This window comes from Dama dama, chromosome 26, assembly GCF_033118175.1.
Source record: "Dama dama isolate Ldn47 chromosome 26, ASM3311817v1, whole genome shotgun sequence".
Lineage (NCBI taxonomy): Eukaryota > Metazoa > Chordata > Mammalia > Artiodactyla > Cervidae > Dama > Dama dama.
The window spans coordinates 20,815,874-20,840,142 of record NC_083706.1 but is presented as its reverse complement, the minus strand read 5'-3'; the positions used below and the strand labels follow the sequence as shown (position 1 = coordinate 20,840,142).

Below are 24,269 nucleotides of genomic sequence, written 5' to 3'. Positions count from 1 at the left end.
CCAGTTGACTTCACATTCCAGGATGTCTGGCTCTAGGTGAGTGATCACACCATTGTGATTATCTGGGTCATGAAGATCTTTCTTATACAGTTCTTCTTAATGACTATCCAACTTAGAGAACAGTAAGAAAAGAAAAATTTATCCAGACCCAGGCCTGGCCTGTCCTCACACACACGTACGCACACCCTGGAGCTTGTGTGTTTCACATGCTGCCTCTCTCCCTGCCCTGCTCCTTTCTTGGTTTGCAGGATTTGTCAGGCTGGGACCATCCTTAAACCAGTGTGGGTTACCCATTTGTGGGCAATTGAGTATTTACTCTTTAATTAATAAGGAGAGAAATGGAACAACTAAAGGAATATATTTAAATAATTTTTCTCAAAGTATTAGATACATTTTGGTTGTATTCAGTTTTTTCTTATGGTTTCTTAGGATATGTTTGAGAGATTTGAAATAGTGCATGAAAGAACCATTTGAATGATCTTATACAGTGTTTGTAGACTGTAGGAATTGAAGTTAGATCTTAACTGAATTTTTTTTCTTTTTCTCCAGCCCTAAGTCATGAGATTCAGGAAGATTTTTCTGGTAAGCTACCAACACAATGTATGTATGTACGTGTACTCACACACACAAACATACACACCTATAGGGGGACAGCTACCAATGTAATGTATATATGTACATATACAGACATATACATATATATATGTACATATACTGACATATACATACGCATGTATGAGGGGACAGCAGTTTGTCTTATTGTTCGTATGTATATTTTCATGTTGCAGAACAGGGATATGATGTTTTCTATATAAACATACATGTTAATTTTTACATATACCTTTTCCCTGTGGTTTCAGTTCCTCCCACCCCTTGCTCCTTTTCCCTATTCATTTCATCTTTGCCCTTTTCATTTCCTCTCATTAGAAAAAAAATTCCTGTCTCCGTTCTTCCCTCCTGCCCTACTCCTGACATGTAGCTTGTAGAAATATACTTGACCAGACAAGTTTTTCTAAGTATATATATAAATATTTAATGTTAACAAGGGCTTCCCTGGTAGCTCAGATGGTAAACCGTCTGTCTGAAATGCAGGAGACCCAAAGCATATTAAATTATGTATATCATTACATATAAATGCACAATGGATTTTACACAGCTGTTTAACGGTAGAAGACGCATCAGAGAATGGTAGTTTTTATTTCTTTAGCTTTATTGAGATATGATTGACAAAATTGTGATCTATTTAAAGATTTAAAGTATACAGCATGTTGATTCAATAAAGGTATACATTGTGAAGATTCACACAGTCCATCATCTCATAGGTTTACCTTTGTGTGTAATTTCAGTAATACAAGACAGTGTCATCAACTGCAGGCACCATGTTATACATGAGACCTGCAGACCTCACTCGCCTTACTGAAAGCTCATACTGTTTTGTCCACCTCTTCCTGCATCCCCCTCACTCCCGACGCCTGGCGCTGTTCTGCTACTGTTTCTATGAGTTTGAATTTTTTTTTTTAATTTGCACATATAAGTGATACCATGCAGTATTTGTCTTCTCTATCTTATTTATTTTATTTATTTCATTTAGTATAATGCACTCTCGGTTTATCACAGATTGTTGCAACTATCAGGATCCCCTTTTTTAAGGCTGAATAATATTCCATTCTATATTCGTATATATGTGGTTTCTTGTTTCAAAGCACTGTGAGATTACATTACACTGGTTCTGTACCTCCCTTTTTCTGTATACACCATAGTAGGTTCTATAAATCATATTAATTAAGCTCTTTGAAGTCAAGGACTTTTTATGTTTATTAAGCTTCAAATCAGTGCCCATGGAATTGAATTCATCCGACTGGTCTGTCTTTAAAAGTTATTAAATTGCTGCTGATTTTTATGTTTATAGTGAGGAAGAATAATACTGTTTCTAAAGGCAAAAAGAAATATACTTTAAATCTTTAAAAACACATTTAATTCACAAAATATAATCACCTTTTAAAGCTTATTATTTATATTCATACATCCTAAACTATTTCAAATATTTAAAAATAAAAAGATAATATAAAAGATTTTTAATTATCAAAGATTGATAATTATAAGGATAATTTATAGGGATTCATTCTCCTGGAGCCTCTTCTGTTTTTAAGCTCAGTGTTGGTTTACTGAATTCACTCATAAGACTCTCTCAGATCCCAAGAAATGTTAATAGAGTATAAATTAAATTTGCTTTTGTGGATTCATTCAGTGGCTAGTTTGTATATTTAAGGTTTTTTATTTAAAGCTGTGTGTTAGTTGCCATGGCTCTATTTGAGCTTGTATGAAAACCAGCATTATGTATTAGTTTGGCCCCTGATATATTAATTTGAAAGAAGTTAATCTGAATTTAAGATAAACTGGATTTAACATCATATAAGGCATAAACAATTTTGAGCAATATGTACCAAAAATTGTATTTATTTCAGTAATGATCAATGTCATTCATATCAGATCAGGACATTTGGGTTGTTTGAGAAAGACTGGTTTAAAAATAAACTCTCATATTTAATATCAATGAATACAAATGGAGTTTATCTTCTTTTCAGTGCTAGTTGTTGAAAATGTGGGAAAAATAGAGATCGTCCTGAAGAAAAAAGAGAATACTTCTTGGAAACGCCTTGGTCATCCCCTGGAGAATCATAATGCATTTATTCCGAAGAAAGATACAGGTAGACTATGCTGTTATTTTGAGTCCTGGGTTCATGAAAATGTATGTCAGTGGCTCAGTTGTACCAGAATTTGGAGGGCTACCTTCAGTGAGCCAAAGGGTCCTTGCATCTCTTTCTAAGGAATTGAAATGGGGCATTGGGGTTGTTATCCTCCTTTTTAAGTTTTTTAAATAGAGATTACATTTCTGACTCTGCCGTCTAATGTTTAGGCATAATGGGGTCATTAAGTAATGATAGCTAAATGGAGAATACCCACTTAGACCTTTCATTCCTTCACTCCTTCACTCCTCCAAGTTCCCTTTTACAAAAGGTGCAAAAACAAGTAAAGTTTATGCCCTGTAGGCACATCTAATTTTTTTCTGTTAGAGAAGGCACGTTTATTGCCTCTATGCTTACCTAAACCAGTTTCTGAGTTTACTTCCTAAAGATAATACCGTTCATTTTCTTCCTTTATTTTTCAGAGCTTTTAATTTAAGTGTAACATCAAAGGTGTGTGATATAAGTGTTCTGCTTGATGAATTTTCACAAAGTGAATACACTCCATATTTTCTTTGGCAATTGGTAGGATTTGCCTCTTGTTTTGAAATTTCATGGTTTGATAGACCTTAATGGAGGTCTGTTTTCAACTTTTGTGCCAAATGGTCATCCTTTGTGCTAATCTTTCCATTATGGAAACTTAAGACCCATGTGTCTGGAAAGTACTGATCTGTTTTCCCTCCATGGTCTGCTTTTACTTTTTAGAAGTGTTCTTTTTTTTTTTAAGACTTTTTAAAAAATATGTATTATTTTTTATGTGTTTATTTTTGGCTGCACCGGGTCCTTTGATGTGGCACACCTGCTCTTCATCGATGTGCTCGGGCTTTGGCTAGTGTGGTGCTCAGCTTCACGTTGCAGTGGCTTCTCTTGTTGAGGAGCTTCGCTCTAGAGCATGCAGGCTCAATAGCTGTGGCTTATCACCCCATGGCATGTGGGATCTTAGTTCCCAGACCAGGGATGGAACCCATGTACCCTGCTTTAGTAGGTGGGATTTTAACCACTGGACCACCAACCAGGGAAGTCCCTAGAAGTGTTCTTATTCTAAGCCTTTTTAACCAATTCTCTATTTATCTTGTCTTTTCTCTCTCATTTTCACTTTTGTCCTTTTGTTCTACTTCTTGGGAGTTGTTCTCAGCTGTGTCTTCTAACTCTGCTGTTGAGTAACATTTCTACTTTCATATTTTTAGCTTCAGAGAATTCTTTTGATTTTTGTTTATTTGTTTTAGCATCCTATTTACTCTGTTCTCTTAGCTTTTTAAGAATTACTAATAGTGTTTTAGAGTTTTTGTTTCCCTGTGTAGCCTAGCCTCACTTTAGTCTGTCTTTCATATTAGATGCTTCCTTTGAATGTCTGCTGATCCTTGACTGCGTGTATTTCTGAGTTGAACTCAAAAAGCTGGTTGGAAACTGTGTGTGTGGGCGTTCCTTGCTAACAGTAACGTTCGCTCTGTGGCTGGTTCCTTTCTTTGGATCAGAAAAGAAACATTCGCTGTGTGGTTGGATCAGAAAAGTCTGATGCCAGTGTTTTGCTGGAGTCTCTAAACAGTTTTCTACCTTGCACCCAACATTTCAAAAGTTACATGGGAAAAGAAGGCAGGGGTATGTGTAAACTTTAACTTCCTTTTTAAAATTTGTTTTGTCAACTGCCCTGAATTAGTCTACTAAAGTTGCCATAAAAAAGTACCACAGACTTAGTGGGATAATAACAGAAGTTTTATTTTCTCCCAATCTGAAGGCTAAAGTCTAACACTGAGATTCTGGTAGGGCTGGCTTCTCCCGACGTGTCTCCTTGGCTTGCAGATGGCTGTTTTCACATGATCTTCCCTCTGTGTCTGTCCCTGTTGCCTCTTCTTACAAGGACATCAGGCTCATTGGACTAGGGACCATCCAAATGACCTCATTTTAACTTACTTTTTAAAATACCCCATTTCCTAATATAGTGTTGGTCCTTTAATGGACTGGAACGTGGTGGTCTGGAGTCGATGATAAGAAAGTAAGAGAGAGAAAGAGGCTGCTATCCCCTGGTTTACGCGGGAAGCCAGTAGAGCCCTGTTCTTAGGGTGCGCGCTGCTGCACGTAGGCACCGGGCGCCCTCTCGAATGGGTGAAGGCACAGTGCGCCTTCTCGAGAGGGTCTTAGAAGCCCAGGCAAGAAAGTGAGCTCAGCGGGCCTCTGCGCTCCAAGGAATTAGCCAGAAATAGAGAGAAAGACAGAAAGAATAGGAAGAAAGAAAGACATGGGGTCCAAAGCTCTGATGGAGCAAAGGTGTTTTAATCAACATGGCGTGGGCATATATACTGTCTTACAAGGTGGTTATTCTCAGCAAAGATAAAGATTAAAATTCCAGACTTACAAAACATAAGACGATCCCTATCAAAGAGAGAGTTGCAAACAATCACCTTTTGCAGTATGGCTCATAAAAAGAAAGAGGGTACTTATCACCATAATGAGAAATGCCTAGATTCCTCAGCCCTGGGAAAGGCATGCCTCTCCTCTTAATTCCTGAATATTCAGGAATCAATAAGGGCCAGAGGGTTCCTGACAGATCCAAAACAGCACACAGGAAGCGTTTTGTTAAATGCTTCCTGATAATATAGTTGCATTCTCTAGTACTGGAGACGTGACTTTAATGTTGAATATTGAGATGCACACAGTTCAGCCTATAAGTCATATGCAACCCAGAGACCCTTTGTTTTGCCCTCTACAAGAGAGCAAAATTCTGATATTTTGCCAGAATAATAGAGAATCAGCCTGTGGCTGTGTGAAATAGGGAAAGACTTCAGAAAGGTGGGGCTGGGAAGACAGATAGGCTTCTTAAATGAACTTCAATCCGGAAAGCAGTTTCAGCTCTGCTTTCCCTGTGATTCCAGAGATAATTGGTCCTGCTGATTTCTGAGCCTTAATGAGATCTTGTATTACAGATGGATTGATTCTGGGCTTTTTGTATGTCTAGTTTGGGATTTAACTTTCCAGTTAACTGAGTCAGTTCTTTCTATCCTTACAGGCTATGCCTTAAAAAACAACCAAACACTCTCACTGTCACACACACACACACACACACACACACACACACACACACACACACACACACACACACACCCCAACAGGCTATGCCTTAAAAAACAACCAAACACTCTCACTGTCACACACACACACACACACACACACACACACACACACACACACACACACACACACACACACCCCAACACCATCTTTGCCTTTATTTTAGGGAAGAAACTAATTGCATATATTCAGTTTACCATCTTTAAATATTTAAAACTATAAAAATACATTTGTAGATAATATTTCAATTTTCAGAAGAGTATCAGGTAGCTGCATTTTGAATACTTATTGTGTGTGGAATGCTATTTTAGGTATGTGGTATGTAACAAATAAATGGCATCAGGATTATTTTCCTAGGTGGAAGAAAGAACATACATAAACATGGGGTTAAAGAATACTTATATTAAGACATAGGCCAATAAGAGGAAGTTACTTAGTGCAAACTTGAATATATTTTAAGGTAACCTTAAGTGAACAGATGCAGATCAATCTGACCTTGAATGACTCTCCATGAATGAAGGTGAATTTCATGCAATGTTTTTGAAAGTGACTTAAAAAAGAAAATCATGAAGGACTTTCCAGATATCATTACTGAGTACTTATTGTGCCAGACCTTTTGCAGGTGGCAGAGAAAGAAAATGTAAGCCATATGTGGGAAAGGTCAAATAGATTCATTTTCCAAGAGCAGGAGGTCTCAGTTGCGTGGTATAAGGTAGGCAGAAGAGAGAGGAATAATACCAGATGCAACAGATCAGAAGAGAACACGTAAAAGGCCATGAAAATGAAAAAAGATATTATTAAGGTAAAATCTGTTGCCCTGCAACTATCTGACTCTCTAGTGATTGAAAAATCATAGCAAACCAGATAAAAGCTAAGTCCTAGAAATAAATGATACTGAGAACCAAGGTTCATCCCTGCCATAAATTTCGGCTTGAGTCGTGAGTCACCATAGTTTGCTTTGGCTTTCTTGTGTGAAATTGGAGCCCTGCTTGTATTTTTCAGTGAATTGGATTTTCTACTTTGGAAAATGATGCAGAGTTTAGGGGATTTTTTTCTGTTTATTTGCCTGAATTAGCACAGATTCATTTCTTCTTTGTCCTTTCTCTTCCCTAACTCATGACAAAAACTATAGGTTATTTTCTGCACTAGCAAAGCTGAATACTTAAATCATCAAAATATTATGATTTAACCTGCTGTCAGTAAGTTCAAATGTTTACTCTATCATGTGATTCCTAGATTTTCAATGTGTATTACCAGAATTATCAATTTTTATGATATTAGCATGCTGACTTCTTCCTTTTTTCTTAGTTAAAAAATTTAAGTTTGAAACTAAGCATGTAACTTGAAGATTTTTAAAGCAATACCTTCTTGTGTCAAATCTAGAGTTTACTTACACAAAAGATTTAAATATAGCAAAGAACATAATCAGAGCAGAGAAACTACTTCATTTTTTACCTTTAATCCAGGTTTAACAGTTGATAAATTAAATTGTATGAATAGAACCAGATTACCATTTGTAACTTAGGCACTTCCAATTATCTTTTTCTTCTCAAAGATGAAGATTATGAGTGAGTATTTGTGTGGTGTGATGTGTGTGTGATATGACCAAGAAACTTGTCTGCTAAGAGTCAGAAACTAATAGAATATTGGGTTGCTATTTCTGTACCCAGCCTAAAAATTTATTTTAATTGTGATTGCCTTTAATATGGGGACTCAGATCATCACACAATTGTTTTGTAAATTTGACAGCTAACAGCTCGGTAAATGAATATTGAGATAGTAAAGGATAAACAAGATTTTGAAGAGTTGTGTCATAATTTTGATATGTCAACAGCCATTTATAAACCTTTAGATTAAATATATATAGAATCTATAATGGTGGTTTTTTAAATCATGCTGAACTGTATGAAACCACTGCTGTTTATTTTTTACCTAGAAAAATGGCAGTTTTGCATGATTTGACCTATACTTTTATCAGGGCTTTTTAGTTGCTAACGCCACATGCCTCCACATCCAGAAGTGCTGTGTGTACTTGTAAACGTGCTTGTTGACGCTTTGTGAGCAGTCACTTAGTTGCGGCTTGCCACGGGGCCTGGGATTCTGCAGGCAAGCTGTTCGCTGCCGTAAGGGACAACAGCTCTTGTCAGTGTGTAAAGAGCCACCCTCACCCCTTCCCAGCCCTTTCTTGCCTGTGCAGCCAGGTTTCTTTGCTGCCTGAAACAGTCATTCAGAATTACTGGAAAAGAAGAGAGTCTTACGGCTAGCAAATAAAGCTTCACAGTACTTCATGCTTTTAAATTGCCTGCCCGGCCCAGCAGATTTGTAAAGTTGTCGCTTGCACGGTAACTATAAGATGTGTTATCATGTTGCTGTCTTATTCTCATTTCTAGCAGAACAGCCTGAATATGAAGAAACACAGAATAGATGAGGCAGGCTGTAAATAAGTAAGAAATTATTTACTCTGTTAAAAGACAGAATAGAAGAAGTTTAAAAACTTAGAATTCAAGCACTTTAATGTATAATGTTGACTGAATTATTAGTTATGGAGCTGAGGAAAGGTGATAAGCACAGAGATGTTCAAATCTAGTGACAACCTTACTAAACAATATGGGCCTCATTGTCTAAGGGCCCCATTGAACCTAGTCTTGGAAGAAAAGCTGCCTTTTTCTTAGCTTAACACTGATGTTTAACTCTGCAAAATCCTCACTTTGAAAGAGAGATTCAGCTCATATCAGTCTAGGTAAGATAGTAAAAGAACTGAATACATTTCAAATTTATTTTTAATAGCAATATTAATAGTTAAAACAGAAAGGAATGTATGCTCTATTGTCAATTTACTAATACTGCTTCATTAGTTTTTACCCCAGTATGTGGAAAAAGCATGTACCCATACACATTTATCATCCTGGGTGTTTGAAGACGTGTTATGAATATTTTCTTACTCATATATGCAAGAGTGGTTTGAGTGAAGATAATAAAGCCATATTACAAGAGGTCAGATGAGATGGTTGGATAGCATCACTGAGTTTGAGCAAACTCCAGGAGATGGTGAAGGACAGGGAAGCCTGGCGTGCTGCAGTCCTTGGGGTTGCAGAGAGTCAGACATGACTTAGCGACTGAACAGCAACCACCAGAGGTTAAGTGAATGCCTTATCAAAATTAGTACAAAGGCTGAATAATTTTTAAATACAGCAGCAAAATTGCAGTCTATATAATACTTTTAAAAGCACATAATAACTAAAACTTTGTTGTTTCTTCTGAGTAAGTTCATTTCCAGCCCCTCTTTCCTCTCCAGAGGGTGGGCTATGGAGCAGGAAATCCCAAACTTTTGACCATAGCTCAGTCTTTCTGGTGACCAGCCCCCATCCAGGAATCCACCCAGAGTCACCACATGAGAACAAATATGTTCCTAGTTTTCCCTTATTACTTAGGAATTTAGCAGAGTATTAGGAATCCCATGTTCGAGATCAGAGTTAAAGACAAATACAGTGCCCCCACCCCCCACCCACCTTATTTGCAGCTTTGCTTTTTGAGGTTTCACTTACATTTGGTCAGTCATGGTCCAAAAATATTAAATGAAAAATTCCAGAAATAACTCATAAGTTTTCAATTGCAAACTGTTCTGAATAACATGATGAAATCCCAAGGTGTCCTGCTGGGGGTGTTGAAGAAGAGAGGTACCTGAGATAGATGGTGACTTGCTGAACTGGTTCTTGAATTTGGACATTAAATAGTTACTAGGGAGTACATCATGAGAAACGCTGGGCTGGAAGAATCACAAGCTGGAATTAAGATTGCCGGGAGAAATATCAATAACCTCAGATATGCGGATGACACCACCCTTATGGCAGAAAGTGAAGAGGAACTAAAAAACCTCTTGATGAAAGTGAAAGAGGAGAGTGAAAAAGTTGGCTTAAAGCTCAACATTCAGAAAACTAAGATCATGGCATCTGGTCCCATCACTTCATGGGAAATAGATGGGAAGACAGTGGAAATAGTGTCAGATTTTATTTTTGGGGGCTCCAAAATCACTGCAGATGGTGATTGCAGCCATGAAATTAAAAGACACTCCTTGGAAGGAAAGTTATGACCAACCTAGATAGCATATTAAAAAGCAGAGACATTACTTTGCCAACAAAGGTCTGTCTAATTAAGGCTATGGTTTTTCCAGTAGTCATGTACAGATGTGAGAGTTGGACTATGAAGAGAGCTGAGCGGCAGAGAATTGATGCTTTTTTTTTTTTATTTTTTTTTTTTATTATTATTTTTTTTTTCCAGTGGGTTTTGTCATACATTGATATGAATCAGCCATGGATTTACATGTATTCCCAATCCCGATCCCCCCTCCCACCTCCCTCTCCACCCGATTCCTCTGGGTCTTCCCAGTGCACCAGGCCGGAGCACTTGTCTCATGCATCCCACCTGGGCTGGTGATCTGTTTCACCATAGATAGTATACATGCTGTTCTTTCGAAACATCCCACCCTCACCTTCTCCCACAGAGTCCAAAAGTCTGTTCTGTATTTCTGTGTCTCTTTTTCTGTTTTGCATATAGGGTTATCGTTATCACCTTTCTAAATTCCATATATATGTGTTAGTATGCTGTAATGTTCTTTATCTTTCTGGCTTACCTCACTCTGTATAATGGGCCCCAGCTTCATCCATCTCATTAGGACTGGTTCAAATGAATTCTTTTTAATGGCTGAGTAATATTCCATGGTGTATATGTACCACAGCTTCCTTATCCATTCGTCTGCTGATGGGCATCTAGGTTGCTTCCATGTCCTGGCTATTATAAACAGTGCTGCGATGAACATTGGGGTGCACGTGTCTCTTTCAGATCTGGTTTCCTCAGTGGGTATGCCCAGAAGTGGGTTTGCTGGGTCATATGGCAGTTCTATTTCCAGTTTTTTAAGAAATCTCCACACTGTTTTCCATAGCGGCTGTACTAGTTTGCATTCCCACCAACAGTGTAAGAGGGTTCCCTTTTCTCCACACCCTCTCCAGCATTTATTGCTTGTAGACTTTTGGATAGCAGCCATCCTGACTGGCGTGTAATGGTACCTCATTGTGGTTTTGATTTGCATTTCTCTGCTAATGAGTGATGTGGAGCATCTTTTCATGTGTTTGTTAGCCATCTGTATGTCTTCTTTGGAGAAATGTCTGTTTAGTTCTTTGGCCCATTTTGTGATTGGGTCATTTATTTTTCTGGAATTGAGCTTCAGGAGTTGCTTGTATATTTTTGAGATGAATCCTTTGTCTGTTTCTTCATTTGCTATTATTTTCTCCCAATCTGAGGGCTGTCTTTTCACCTTACTTATAGTTTCCTTTGTAGTGCAAAAGCTTTTAAGTTTCATTAGGTCCCATTTGTTTATTTTTGCTTTTATTTCCAATATTCTGGGAGGTGGGTCCTAGAGGATCTTGCTGTGATTTATGTCGGAGAGTGTTTTGCCTATGTTCTCCTCTAGGAGTTTTATAGTTTCTGGTCTTACATTTAGATCTTTAATCCATTTTGAGTTTATTTTTATGTATGGTGTTAGAAAGTGTTCTAGTTTCATTCTTTTACAAATGGTTGACCAGTTTTCCCAGCACCACTTGTTAAAGAGGTTGTCTTTTTTCCATTGTATATCCTTGCCTCCTTTGTCAAAGATAAGGTGTCCATAGGTTCGTGGATTTATCTCTGGGCTTTCTATTCTGTTCCATTGATCTATATTTCTGTCTTTGTGCCAGTACCATACTGTCTTGATGACTGTGGCTTTGTAGTAGAGCCTGAAGTCAGGCAGGTTGATTCCTCCAGTTCCATTCTTCTTTCTCAAGATTACTTTGGCTATTCGAGGTTTTTTGTATTTCCATACAAATTGTGAAATTCTTTGGTCTAGTTCTGTGAAAAATACCGTTGGTAGCTTGATAGGGATTGCATTGAATCTATAGACTGCTTTGGGTAGAATAGCCATTTTGACAATATTAATTCTTCCAATCCATGAACACGGTATGTTTCTCCATCTGTTTGTGTCCTCTTTGATCTCTTTCATCAGTGTTTTATAGTTTTCTATGGATAGGTCCTTTGTTTCTTTAGGTAGATATACTCCTAAGTATTTTATTCTTTTTGTTGCAATGGTGAATGGTATTGTTTCCTTAATTTCTCTTTCTGTTTTTTCATTGTTAGTATATAGGAATGCAAGGGATTTCTGTGTGTTAATTTTATATCCTGCAACTTTACTATATTCATTGATTAGCTCTAGTAATTTTCTGGTAGAGTCTTTAGGGTTTTCTATGTAGAGGATCATGTCATCTGCAAACAGTGAGAGTTTCAGGTCTTCTTTTCCTATCTGGATTCCTTTTACTTCTTTTTCTGCTCTGATTGCTGTGGCCAGAACTTCCAACACTATGTTGAATAGTAGTGGTGAGAGTGGGCACCCTTGTCTTGTTCCTGATTTCAGGGGAAATGCCTTCAATTTTTTACCATTGAGGGTGATGCTTGCTGTGGGTTTGTCATATATAGCTTTTATTATGTTGAGGTATGTTCCTTCTATTCCTGCTTTTTGGAGAGTTTTAATCATAAATGAGTGTTGAATTTTGTCAAAGGCTTTCTCTGCATCTATTGAGAGAATCATATGGTTTTTATCTTTCAATTTGTTAATGTGGTGTATTACATTGATTGAATTGCGGATATTAAAGAATCCTTGCATTCCTGGGATAAAGCCCACTTGGTCATGGTGTATGATTTTTTTAATATGTTGTTGGAATGAAAATGAAAATGGAGAGATCACAACAGACAACACTGAAATACAAAGGATCATAAGAGACTACTACCAGCAGCTATATGCCAATCAAATGGACAACTTGGATGAAATGGACAAATTCTTAGAAAAGTATAACTTTCCAAAACTGAACCAGGAAGAAATAGAAGATCTTAACAGACCCATCACAAGCAAGGAAATCGAAACTGTAATCAAAAATCTTCCAGCAAACAAAAGCCCAGGACCAGATGGCTTCACAGCTGAATTCTACCAAAAATTTAGAGAAGAGCTAACACCTATCTTACTCAAACTCTTCCAGAAAATTGCAGATGAAGGTAAGCTTCCAAACTCATTCTATGAGGCCACCATCACCCTAATTCCAAAACCAGACAAAGATGCCACAAAAAAAGAAAACTACAGGCCAATATCACTGATGAACATAGATGCAAAAATCCTTAACAAAATTCTAGAATTGATGCTTTTGAACTGTGGTGTTGGAGAAGACTCTTGAGAGTCCCTTGGACTGCAAGGAGATCCACCCAGTCCGTCCTGAAGGAGATCAGTCCTGGGTGTTCATTGGAAGGACTGATGCTGAAGCTGAAACTCCAATACTTTGGCCACTTCATGCGAAGAGCTGACTCATTGGAAAAGACCCTGATGCTGGGAGGGATTGGGGGCAGGATGAGAAGGGGATGACAGAGGATCAGATGGCTGGACGGCATCACCAACTTGATGAACATGAGTTTGGGTAAACTCCAGGAGTTTGTGATGGACAGGGAGGCCTGGCGTGCTGCAATTCATGGGGTCGCGAAGAGTCGGACACGACTGAGCGACTGAACTGAACTGAACTGAACTGAGGGAGTTGTAAAGGGTGAGGGAGTAGTCTAACTTGTGTTTGAACCGACATGGTTAAAATAATGAGGAAGGTGCTAAAGGACAATGTACTGGTCTTGAACAGTAGTTCTCAAACTTTTTGACCAAGGCTTGTGAGTTGGGGCAAGAAACTCTCATAACTTCTTCCCCCATCCCACATCTTCTCTAGTGACCCTGTGATTTTGGGCAAACTATTTAACTTCTGTAAGCCCCTGTTTCCAGCAGGGAAAATGAGAGTGAATAGGTGCTTTGAAAGAACACTAGGGGAATTCCAGTGGTTAGGACTCCACACTTCCCCCTGCAGGGGCGCCTGGGTTTAATCCCTGCTCTAGGAACTGAGGTCCTGCGTGCTACATGGCATGGCCAAAAAAACAAAAGTGCTTAGAACAGGAAGGTGTGGACTCCCAATCCAGAGCTTTTTCACAGCTCTCTCCCACTGAACTTTATCTTAATTTTTGCCTTGTGAAATTCTACTCTCTAGAAGGAAAGCTGTAGTTTCTTTTCAATGAGAAGAATAAAGAATGCCCAAATTACCATATTATCCTCATTGTTTCAGTGTTACCCTGAGTATCTACATATTATTTGTATGTTTAAAAAGGATTTATTCTGGGATTAACAGATACACACTACTATACATAAAATAGGTAACAATTACCTACTATATGGCATGGGAAACTATATTCAATAACTTGTAATAATCCATAATGAAAAAAAACCTGAAAAAGACTGTGTGTGTGTGCATGTATACATGTATATAACTGAATCACTTTGCTGTATTCCAATTTAAAAATCAAGACTTTTTTTAAAAAGAAGTTAGGTTTCTGAGCAAACATTTTTCTGTCTTGTGTTTTTGTTTTACCATCTCACATTTATTTTCAGTTTCTCATTTTCTTGTATAGTTATGCTTATAAAACCAAAAACCTGACACCTTAATATCAGCATTATTCTGACTCAGGTCAACAAATCTGCTTTATCTTCCTTTATCTCCATGTTTTAGGTCTGTGCCTGTGTGACTTCTCTCTTCTCTTCAGTGTAAGTGAAAGAGTGAAAGACGAAAGCATTCTTAAATCTTTCTTAAGTCTTTTAGAACCCATCGTTAGCATGTCCCATTGAAATTATGGCAGTTTTACTATTTTATTGGTAAGATGTTGAATGCAGGTGACCAGGGTTCGATCCCTGGGTCAGTAAGTTCCCCTGGAGAAGGAAATGCCAACCCACTCCAGTGTTCTTGCCTGGGAAATCCCATGGACAGAGGAGACTGGCAGGCTACAGTCCATAGGGTTGTGAAGACTCAAACACAACTCAGCAACTAACACAAAGATGTTGACAGTATCTCACAGTGTTAAATAGCAGGAATGCTGTGTTAATTCTCTGTCTGGAAAGCCAGTGCATCATTGTAGCCCAAAGTTTCCTTGTGTTTTAAGTATAATCAAAGAGATGCAGACTTACTGGAACAAATCCTTTCTGACAAAAGCTAGAGGTGAAATTGTCAGGTCTGAAAATGAGTCTTTTCATCAGAGAGTGTGCGCTAGATTTGACTAGAGGAAAGCACTGTGGCCCCTAGACCTTTTCACAGGGGACACCTACCCTGGATTCCGTGCTTGGAGAACAGCACAAGGGCTCTCCACCAGCTGCACATCCCTCACAGGGTGAGGAGTGTGCAAGGCGAGGAATTGTCCCCCTGGATTTGAGGCTCTTTCCTTAATCACTGCACTCCGGGTATCTGGAGCCCCAGAATTCCCTGCACAAATGACCCCAAATCCACTTCTACCCATGAAATTGTTGTTTAGTCACTAAGTTGTTTCTGACTCTTTGGGACCCCATTGACATAGCCCATCAGGCACCCCCGTCCATGGGATTTCCCAAGCAAAAATACTGGAGTGAGTAGCCATTCCCTTTTCTGGGGGATCTTCCCGATCCAGATATCAAACCCACGTCTCCTGCATTGGCAGGCAGTTCTTGACCACTGAGCCACCTGGGAAGCGTATCCAAGGAGTGGCCAAGGCTAGTTATGGGGACAGCAAGTAGACAAGCTTGAACGTATGGGCTAGTGTCCCCACATCCACGCAAGGTCAGACAGCGGGGCTGAGAAGAGCAGGATTCAGGCCACTGACAGTCTGGGGGTGCAGCTCTCGTCCCCCTGCCTTCTTCTCTCATGGAACTCTGAGGAGTTCACGAATCCTAAACTTGAACCTAGCCTTCCAAAGGGGCATTATGAAGGTACATTTCAGGGTACAGCATAGAGCTTATTTTATTTAACAGCTGTTTGTCTGTTTTATAACTTTCATGTGTTTAGACCTGGAGATGTCATCGCATATTGTGATTTAGTCGCTAAGTTGTGTAGGTCGTGTCTGACTCTTGTGACTCCGTGAACTGTAGCCTGCCGGGCTTCTCTGTCCATGGGATTCTCCAGGCAAGAATACTGGAGTGGGTTGCCATTTCCTCTCCAGGGGATCTTCTTGACCCAGGGACCAAACCTGGGTCTCCTGAATTGCAGGTAGATTCTTTACCCACTGAGTTACAAGGGAAGCCCTCATCACATATTGGTTGGCCAAAAATCTGTTCCAGTTTTTCTATAACACCTTATGGAAAATCCTGAACGAATTCTGTGGCCAACCCAATATTAACCACTCTGGGTCACAGGAAGGGTCTAGAGGACGGGATAAGGAGATCATCTGAACCTTCATTTCTTCTTGTGGGTGAGCCTAGCTCCTTTGATCCTTCATCAGTCTAGCATTGGATTAGGCCTTCTGGTATAACTCTGGGATGGTACCCTTGGCCATAATCTTGTCTAAGTTTTGCCGTGGCCACGATACACTCTTAAGTTTATGTGCATGCATGCTGAGCTACCATGGTAGCAGGTAGAAAAATGTAGTGACCAGCGCCTTTGGGGGACCAAGTAAAAAGGGAAGAAGAGAATTGGATGAAACTGTGGCCAAAATGGTTTCTTAGGATTCTATGTGAATTTTAGTTTTCTACTAACCATCGATTATTCGATGTAGGGCCTTCACATGCTAAGGTCTGAAGTAAATCTTTACCTACTTAAATATTTTTAGGTTAAAAAAGGCATAATTAGAATAATAAGATGCTTTGTTATTGTCTTTGTTCAGTCGCTAAGTCGTGTCCAACTCTTTGAGATCCCACAGACTGCAACATACCGGCCTCCCCTGACCTCCAGTACCATCCAGAGTTTGCTCAGATTCATGTCCATTGAATCGGTGATGCTATCTATCTCATCTTCTGCCACCCCCTTCTCCTTTTGCTTTCCGTCTTTCCCAGCATGAGGGTCTTTTCTAATGAGTCGACTCTTCACATGGCCAAATATGCTTTATTAAGATTAATTCCTAATACATCTCAGTGAATGCTGTTTCATAAAAAAGAGGAAATTATGAAACAAATCAGTGTCATCAGCTCTGGTATGCTGTTTACATTCAAAGGAGAATTTGCCAGTGAAAATATTCATGCTTTCAGAACTTCTATAATAAGATCTTCCAATCCAATGGTATTATTTTGCTCTGTAGCATATTAATTTCAGATATTTCCAGTATTTATAGAAATACTTGATTCCTTTTATTTGTATTTTAGTTCCACAAACCTGGCATCTTCAGTAATTCATTTAAATTTTTCCAGATAGTCAGAGCTTATACCCTTATTAACCTTTTTATTTTTGCTTTAATCATATTTTGACTGTTGAAATGTCCTATAATTTATATACATATAAATTTTGTTTGTGTATATATAACACACATACAGAGACACAAGAATGTATATTTTCCTGCCTTTATCAAAGAAATGTTTAGAAGTTATTAAATAGTGCTGGTATTGTTAAACTTTAAATGCTTGAGTTTCAGGACTTTGCCATTCTATAAGAAAAGAATTTAAAATGAGCTTTGATGCTTATTAACTATTTTTCACATCTACAATTTAATTGTATAGCTATTGATAAAGACATAAAGGATGAAATTCTTTTAAAAAGTAAATTTAGGAAGAAAAAACTAGGCTTTCATTTCCTAGACTGTAATGGTTTTAATATGCTATAATAACAGACATGAGCAAATAACACTCATTTTATAGAGCTGTTTTTTCAAATTATGAAAGTATTTACAGGTTTTAGGAAATGGATATGTCAGGAAGTAAAATGGAAAAAACAAAGACTATAAGATTTTCAAAATAGCGATGAACTTCTTTTAATGTCATAGGCCTGTTAGTGAAATTCCAGCTCACTAAAGAGCAGAAGCTGAGTCTGTGCTTTCGAGTAGTGGGTCTGGGAGTACTTCTTATCTGATTTATTCGTCACTAAGAGAAAATGAACTTCTTTCTAGGTTTGTTCTACAGAAAGTGCCAGTTAGTTTCCAAGGAAGACGTGACTCATGATACGAAGCTCTTCTGCTTAATGCTGCCTCCGAGCACACATCTTCAGGTGCCAGCTGGGCAACACGTTTACCTCAAGCTACCCATCACAGGTGAGGCTTTGCAGAAACAGTTTCTTCCGCAAGGAGTTTGTCATCAGTACTAATGGAAGCACCCATGCAGGTTATCAGTGAAACGTTTCTGGGCAGCTGGTCTGTGATAGCCCGATTCTGGGTTTGTGGAGGCAGGGTGCCTGCAAGTGGGAACTCTAGCTATGCGGCATCACTGTGCGGAGCAAAGAAATTGTCACTCGTCACAGGGACAGCGCCACCAGCATTGTAATTTATTACTTTTGTTGTTCAGTTGCTAAGTTGTCTCCAACTCTGCAACCTACCAGGTTCCTCTGTCCTTGGGATTTCCCAAGCAAGAATACTAGAGTGGGTTGCCATTACCTCCCGCAGGGAATCTTCCCAGCCCAGGGATAAAACCTGTTTTTCCTGCATTGGCAGGCGGATTCTTTACCACTGAGCCACCAGGGAATCTGTTATTAACAAAGCCTTAAAAGAAAGAAGTTACAGAGCACACAGTCTTCTGTGAAGACAGCTACCAGAAACATATACTAGCAACTCTTATTAGCCACTTTTAAGTTCAAGGTCATTTATGAAGTTGAATTCATAAAGCTGAAAATGAGTGGATGATTATAGATGATTTCTTTGCATGTTCCATCAGTATAAGAAGCTCTTGTAAATGTATTCCTTACTGTATAAATTCTCTTTCCCTTATTTTCACCCCCAAATTACCTCATTTACTTGTTTTAAATACCCTTCCAGCTATTATCTAATATCTTCTTAACCTGTTGAAGCTGCAAAAGGTAACATTCCCTTGTCAGTCCTAGTGTTTCCAGCAAGTAGCTTCACAGACTACCAGCCGGGATTTGATAAATATAGTGCATGATACATACTCTTCAGTTTTTCTCTTCATCATCACTAATGCCAAGTTATTCAATAACTGATATCTTCCCCAGTGTATTTATTGTCAAAGTATTGTATATAATTTACACATAGTTAATTTCATATATGTGAAGGAGCCATGTATAAAATTTTGGTCTTTCAAGTGTGTTGACTCCTCTCTGGATTTTGGCTAGCTAAAATATAACATGGCTTCTTATTAATTTTACTGTTTTTTACTATTATATTCTTAGTAGTAGTTGGATTAGTGTTCTTTTCAATTACCAAAGTAATACATAAAATGATAAATTGTTAAAATAATTCAAAAATACAAAATAAAAAGTGAAATTCATGCCTTCCTGGAACCCAAATGATCCCATTGGTCATCGGTATTCATTGTTAAAAATTTGGTATATAATTAAAATTATTGTGTAAGTATCTCCTTGTATCTCTGTGTAAACTTCTAATGCCATTTTTGTTGTGGCCCATTACAAAGCTATATGCTGATGGCATAGATGGTTATTTTAAGTTTATTAACATAAAATCCTATCATTTTATGCCACACTTAGTAAAAACAGATTATTTACATTATGGTGAATTACTGATTTGTTAAAATTATTTCAACACACATTGGCTTGGAGTATATAGACATGTGCTGTATACATATAGAATATAGTTAGAACTGTATTCACATTAAGGGTACAGTTTTAAATTTATAGTGATAGCATCATAACATTTTTATGTTTCATCTTCATTTGTTTAGATTTTTAGAATTGAATTTCTTTGTTTTGACTTTCTCAAGGTACTGAAATTGTGAAGCCATATACACCTGTATCTGATTCCTTATTCTCAGAGTTCAAGGAACCAGTTCTTCCCAACAATATATACATCTACTTTTTGATCAAAATCTACCCTGCTGGATTCTTCACACCAGAGCTTGATCAGCTTCAGATTGGTTAGTATTTTTTTTTTAATTTAGATTTTGTTCTAGATTGGATCACATATGACACTCTCCTTTGGTTATTTCCTTGTGGAATCTTTCAAATATCATAAACTCACCATGTCTGCAGCCAAAGTTGTGTTCTCTTAGTCTCCCCATATTCTTTCCATATCCCTCATCTGTTCTTTGCTTCTTTGCAGAATATTATCTGTTCATCCTCCACCCCATCTGGAGACTTGAGTCTTCCCTGAATCTTCCCATTCAGTTCAGTTCAGTTCCGTCACTCAGTTGTGTCCAACTGTTTGCGACCCTGTGGACTGCAGCATGCCCAGGCTTCCGTGTCCCATCACCAACTCCTGGAGCCTACTCATACTCAGGTCCATCATGTCAGTGATGCCATCCAACCATCTCATCCTCTCTTGTCCCCTTCTCCACCTGCCCTCAATCTTTCCCAGCATCAGGGTCTTTTCCAATGAGTCAGTTCTTTGTATCAGGTAGCCAAAATATTGGAGCTTCAGCTTCAGCATCCGTCCTTCCAATGAATATTCAGGACTGATTTCCTTTAGGATTCACTGGTTTGATCTTGCAGTCCAAGGGACTCTCAAGAGTCTCCTCCAGCACCACAGTTCAAAAGCATCAATTCTTCAGTGCTCAGCTTTCTTTATGGTCCAACTTTCACATCCATACATGACTGCTGGAAAAACCACAGCTTTGACTAGACGGACCTTTGTCGGTGAAGTAATATCTCTGCTTTTTAACATGCTGTCTGGGTTTGTCATAGCTATTCCTCAAAGGAACAAGCATCTTTTAATTTCATGTTTATTTCAATTTAATTTCAATTTAAAGTCATCATCTGCAGTGATTTTGGAACCCAAGAAAATAAAGTCTGTCACTGTTTCCATTGTTTCCTCATCTATATGCCATGAAGTGATGGTACCAGATGCCATGATCTTAGTTTTCTGAATGTTGAGTTTTATGCCAACATTTTCACTCTCCCGTTTCACTTTCATCAAGAGGCTCTTTAGTTCCTCTCTGCTTTCTGCCGTAAGGGTGGTATCATCTGCATATCTGACGTTATTGATGTTTCTCCCTGTAGTCTTGATCCTAGCTTGTGCTTCATCGAATCAAAGATTCACGTGATATACCCTGCATATAAGTTAAATAAGCAGGGTGACAATATACAGCCTTGACGTACTTAGTACTTTTCCAAATTTGGAACCAGTCTGTTGTTTCATGTCCAGTTCTAACTGTTGCTTCTTGAACTGCATACAGATTTCTCAGGAGGTAGTTAAGGTTGTCTGGTATTCTCTTGAAAAATTTTCCACATAGTCAAAGGCTTTAGCATAGTCAATGAAGCAAAAGTAGATGTTTTTCTGGAATTCTCTTGCTTTTTCTATGATCCAATGGATATTGGCAATTTGATGTCTGCTTCTTCTGCCTTTTCTTCATCCAGCCTGAACATCTCAAAGCTCTCAGTTCACATTCTGTTGAAGCCTGGCTTGGAGAATTTTGAGCATTACTTTGCTAGCTAGCTTGTGAAATGAGTGCAATTGTGCGGAGGTTTGAGCATCCTTTGGGATTGCCTTTCTTTGGTATTACAATGAAAACTGACCTTTTCCAGTCCTGTGGCCACTGCTGAGTTTTCCAAATTTGCTGGCATATTGAGTACAGCACTTTCATAACATCATCGTTTAGGATTTGAAAAAGCTCAGCTGGAATTCCATCACCTCCACTAGTTTTGTTCGTAGCGATTAGTTCATAGTTCCTAAGGCCCACTTGACTTTACACTCCAGGATGTCTGGCTCTAGGTGAGTGATCACACCATTGTGGTTTATCTGGGTCATTAAGATCTTTTTTGTGTAGTTCTTCTGTGTATTCACTTCTTCTTGATACCTTCTGTTAGGTTCATACTGTTTCTCTGTTTTATTGTGCCCATCTTTACTTGAAATGTTCTTTTGGTGCCTCTAATTTTCTTGAAAAGATCTCTAGTCTTTCCCATTCTATTGTTTTCTATTTCTTTGCATTGATCACTTAGGAAGGCTTTCTTATCTCTCCTTGCTAATTCTTTGGAACTCGGCATTCAGATGGATATATCATTCCTTTTCTCCTTTGCCTTCACTTCTCTTTTTCTCTCAGCTATTTATAAGGCCTCCCCAGACAACGATTGCCTTCCTCCCAGTCCAGTCAGTGGCTAAGTTCTGATGAGTCTACCTCCCAGTGGCTTTTTAATCTGTCTTTTCCATCCTTTCTGCCACCTCTTAGATCAATCCTTCATCACCTCTCTCTTGATCTGTAACTGGTCTCTCTCAGTTGCCTCTAACTGGTATCTTACTGTTAATCTGCATTTTCCAGTTCCTTATCCATATCTGCCCTGATAATCAATTTAATCATGCTGCTCTGCAGCTTTGATACCTTGGATGGGTCTCCATTACCTAACTGATTACACCCTTTTCATGGCCTATGAAGACTTTGATGAACTCTGAGCTTCACCTCTCACTATACAAAATACTTGTGCTACTCAGGCTCCGCGAGTTTGCCATCCTCATTCATGGGTACATGAGCTTTGTAGGAGCCCACTGACCATCTTTCTACCACCTGTCAAGTACCTTTGTTTTAGTATTTTTTAAAAATATCACTTCCTTTATGAAACCTCCCTCCTCTTCTGAAGCTCTCAGTAACTGAGTAACCCCTCAGTAACTGTGAACTTTGTTCATAGCTCTAGGATAAGAATACATAATATTTCTTATTTACAGGACTTTGAGTTTAAACGTATAGATTGTCTTTGTATTTCCCATACCAGGCAGAGCAGTTGGCACATAATGGGCTCTCAATAAAAGTACTCTGAAAGAATTAATAAAGGGACTATAATGAAATCTACTAATATTTAGATAATCCCTCCCTTACTGTTTTACTCCTTTTTCTGTGTCTTCAACTTTTCACTGCCTTTTGCCTAATAATAAATGTGCCCTTCCCCCTTTAAGACCACATTAATAGTTATATCGAGTGAAATAGATTGCTGAAATTTGGAAATAGAAAAAATTTATTGCTATCTGAAAGTTAAGCTCAACAGTCAACACATAACAGATGTGATGAGGCATCTTTGGTTACATAAATCAGAATATTGAACATAAATGTGAACCCATAGAATTTTGGAATACCTGCAGATCTGATGAAGGTGATACCACCTCATGAAGGAGTAATATAGAAGGTGGAAACTTAACCAGTGTTATTATAGCCTGTCTGTAGACATTGTGTATCAGAGAACAGGGTGGAGAGGCAGCCTACAGCATGCAGAAGGAAGCTGAAATAGTAAGGTCAGTGTTTTTTCAACTTCATCTAGGGGCGCTCTCATGGCACAGACACTGGTGCCCCTTAGAGGGTTGTACACTGGCGTGACCATGATAACTCAGGAGACTCCGTTATGACCTACAGGAGCTACCTTATCAAACTATCCACTTTGTTTCAATTCTGTGTTCATCAAGCAATTTTATATGATTATTTTGGCCTTCCAAATGGTCCAGTTTTTTATCTTCCTGCACTGGGAATGAGAAGCCCTGGATGGAGCTCAGATCACTAGATGCGGGTAGTCTGGCTGAAGATCCGTTGCCATTCTGGCAGGTGTGCTTTAATCTCTTGTGAATTAGAGTAGCATTAGGTCCTTGCCTGCGGAGAAGGCAATGGCACCCCACTCCAGTACTCTTGCCTGGAAAATCCCGTGGATGGAGGAGCCTGGTGGGCTGCAGTTCATGGGGTCGCTAAGAGTCGGACACGACTGAGCGACTTCACTTTCACTTTTCACTTTCACTCATTGGAGAAGGAAATGGCAACCCACTCCAGTGTTCTTGCCTGGAGAATCCCAGGGACGGGGGAGCCTGGTGGGCTGCCGTCTGTGGGGTCACACAGAGTCGGACACGACTGAAGTGACGTGGCAGCAGCAGCAGCAGGTCCTTGCCTGAGTCTAATCAGTTTTGTGACATTGGAAAGACTGGACTGTGGACAGAAGTTATGAAGATGATATCATTCTGTGAGGCTTCTTCAGTAAACAGACAGCTGACTTTTTCTTGAGGATATTCTGATCTAGTTCCTTTCAAATTATAACTAAGGGAGCTTCTGTTACTATCTGATGTTTAACTCACCAATTAATACCCGATTCTTACTATCCTGCCATGGACAAGAAAGGGAAAAGAGATGAGCAGCCAAGTATTTAAAAATAAACCAGAGCATTTGAAATTGTTTTTTAAAGTATGGACAGCTTTATTTTTTTATTTTTAATATTACATTGAAAATTTCTTACATGTCCTGAAGACAGTTCTCTTATCTGAGTGGTGCACAGAGATTATATCAGTTGCATACCAGAAAAGGGTTTATTCAACTATTTTGATTATAGATTCAGTACTAGTGTGCCCCAAGTATGGTCTCTGATCATGCTTTGTTTTTATAGGAATTCAGAACGGCTCTTGTTTTATTTTGGTTTTTTTCAGTTGTGTTTAAAGACGTTTTTATTGAAGCATCGTTGGTTTACATGTTGTGTCAGTCTCTGCTGCGCAGCAAACTGACCCAGTTACACACACAGAGACATTCTGTTTTTAATGTTATTGTCCATTAGGGTT

General features: G+C 38.7%; 1 protein-coding gene across 3 annotated transcripts in view; it reads left to right on the top strand.

Annotated features, from left to right (window-relative positions):
• LOC133047324 (cytochrome b5 reductase 4) overlaps positions 1 to 24,269 on the top strand; it is a 100,580-nt gene that overhangs the window by 60,615 nt on the left and 15,696 nt on the right. For all 3 annotated transcript variants that reach the window (XM_061130543.1, XM_061130542.1, XM_061130544.1), the window contains 4 exons: positions 550 to 582; positions 2,586 to 2,708; positions 17,745 to 17,885; positions 19,522 to 19,674. In XM_061130543.1, the coding sequence (XP_060986526.1) occupies positions 550 to 582; positions 2,586 to 2,708; positions 17,745 to 17,885; positions 19,522 to 19,674 (450 nt within the window). The remainder of the gene's footprint in view (positions 1 to 549; positions 583 to 2,585; positions 2,709 to 17,744; positions 17,886 to 19,521; positions 19,675 to 24,269) is intronic.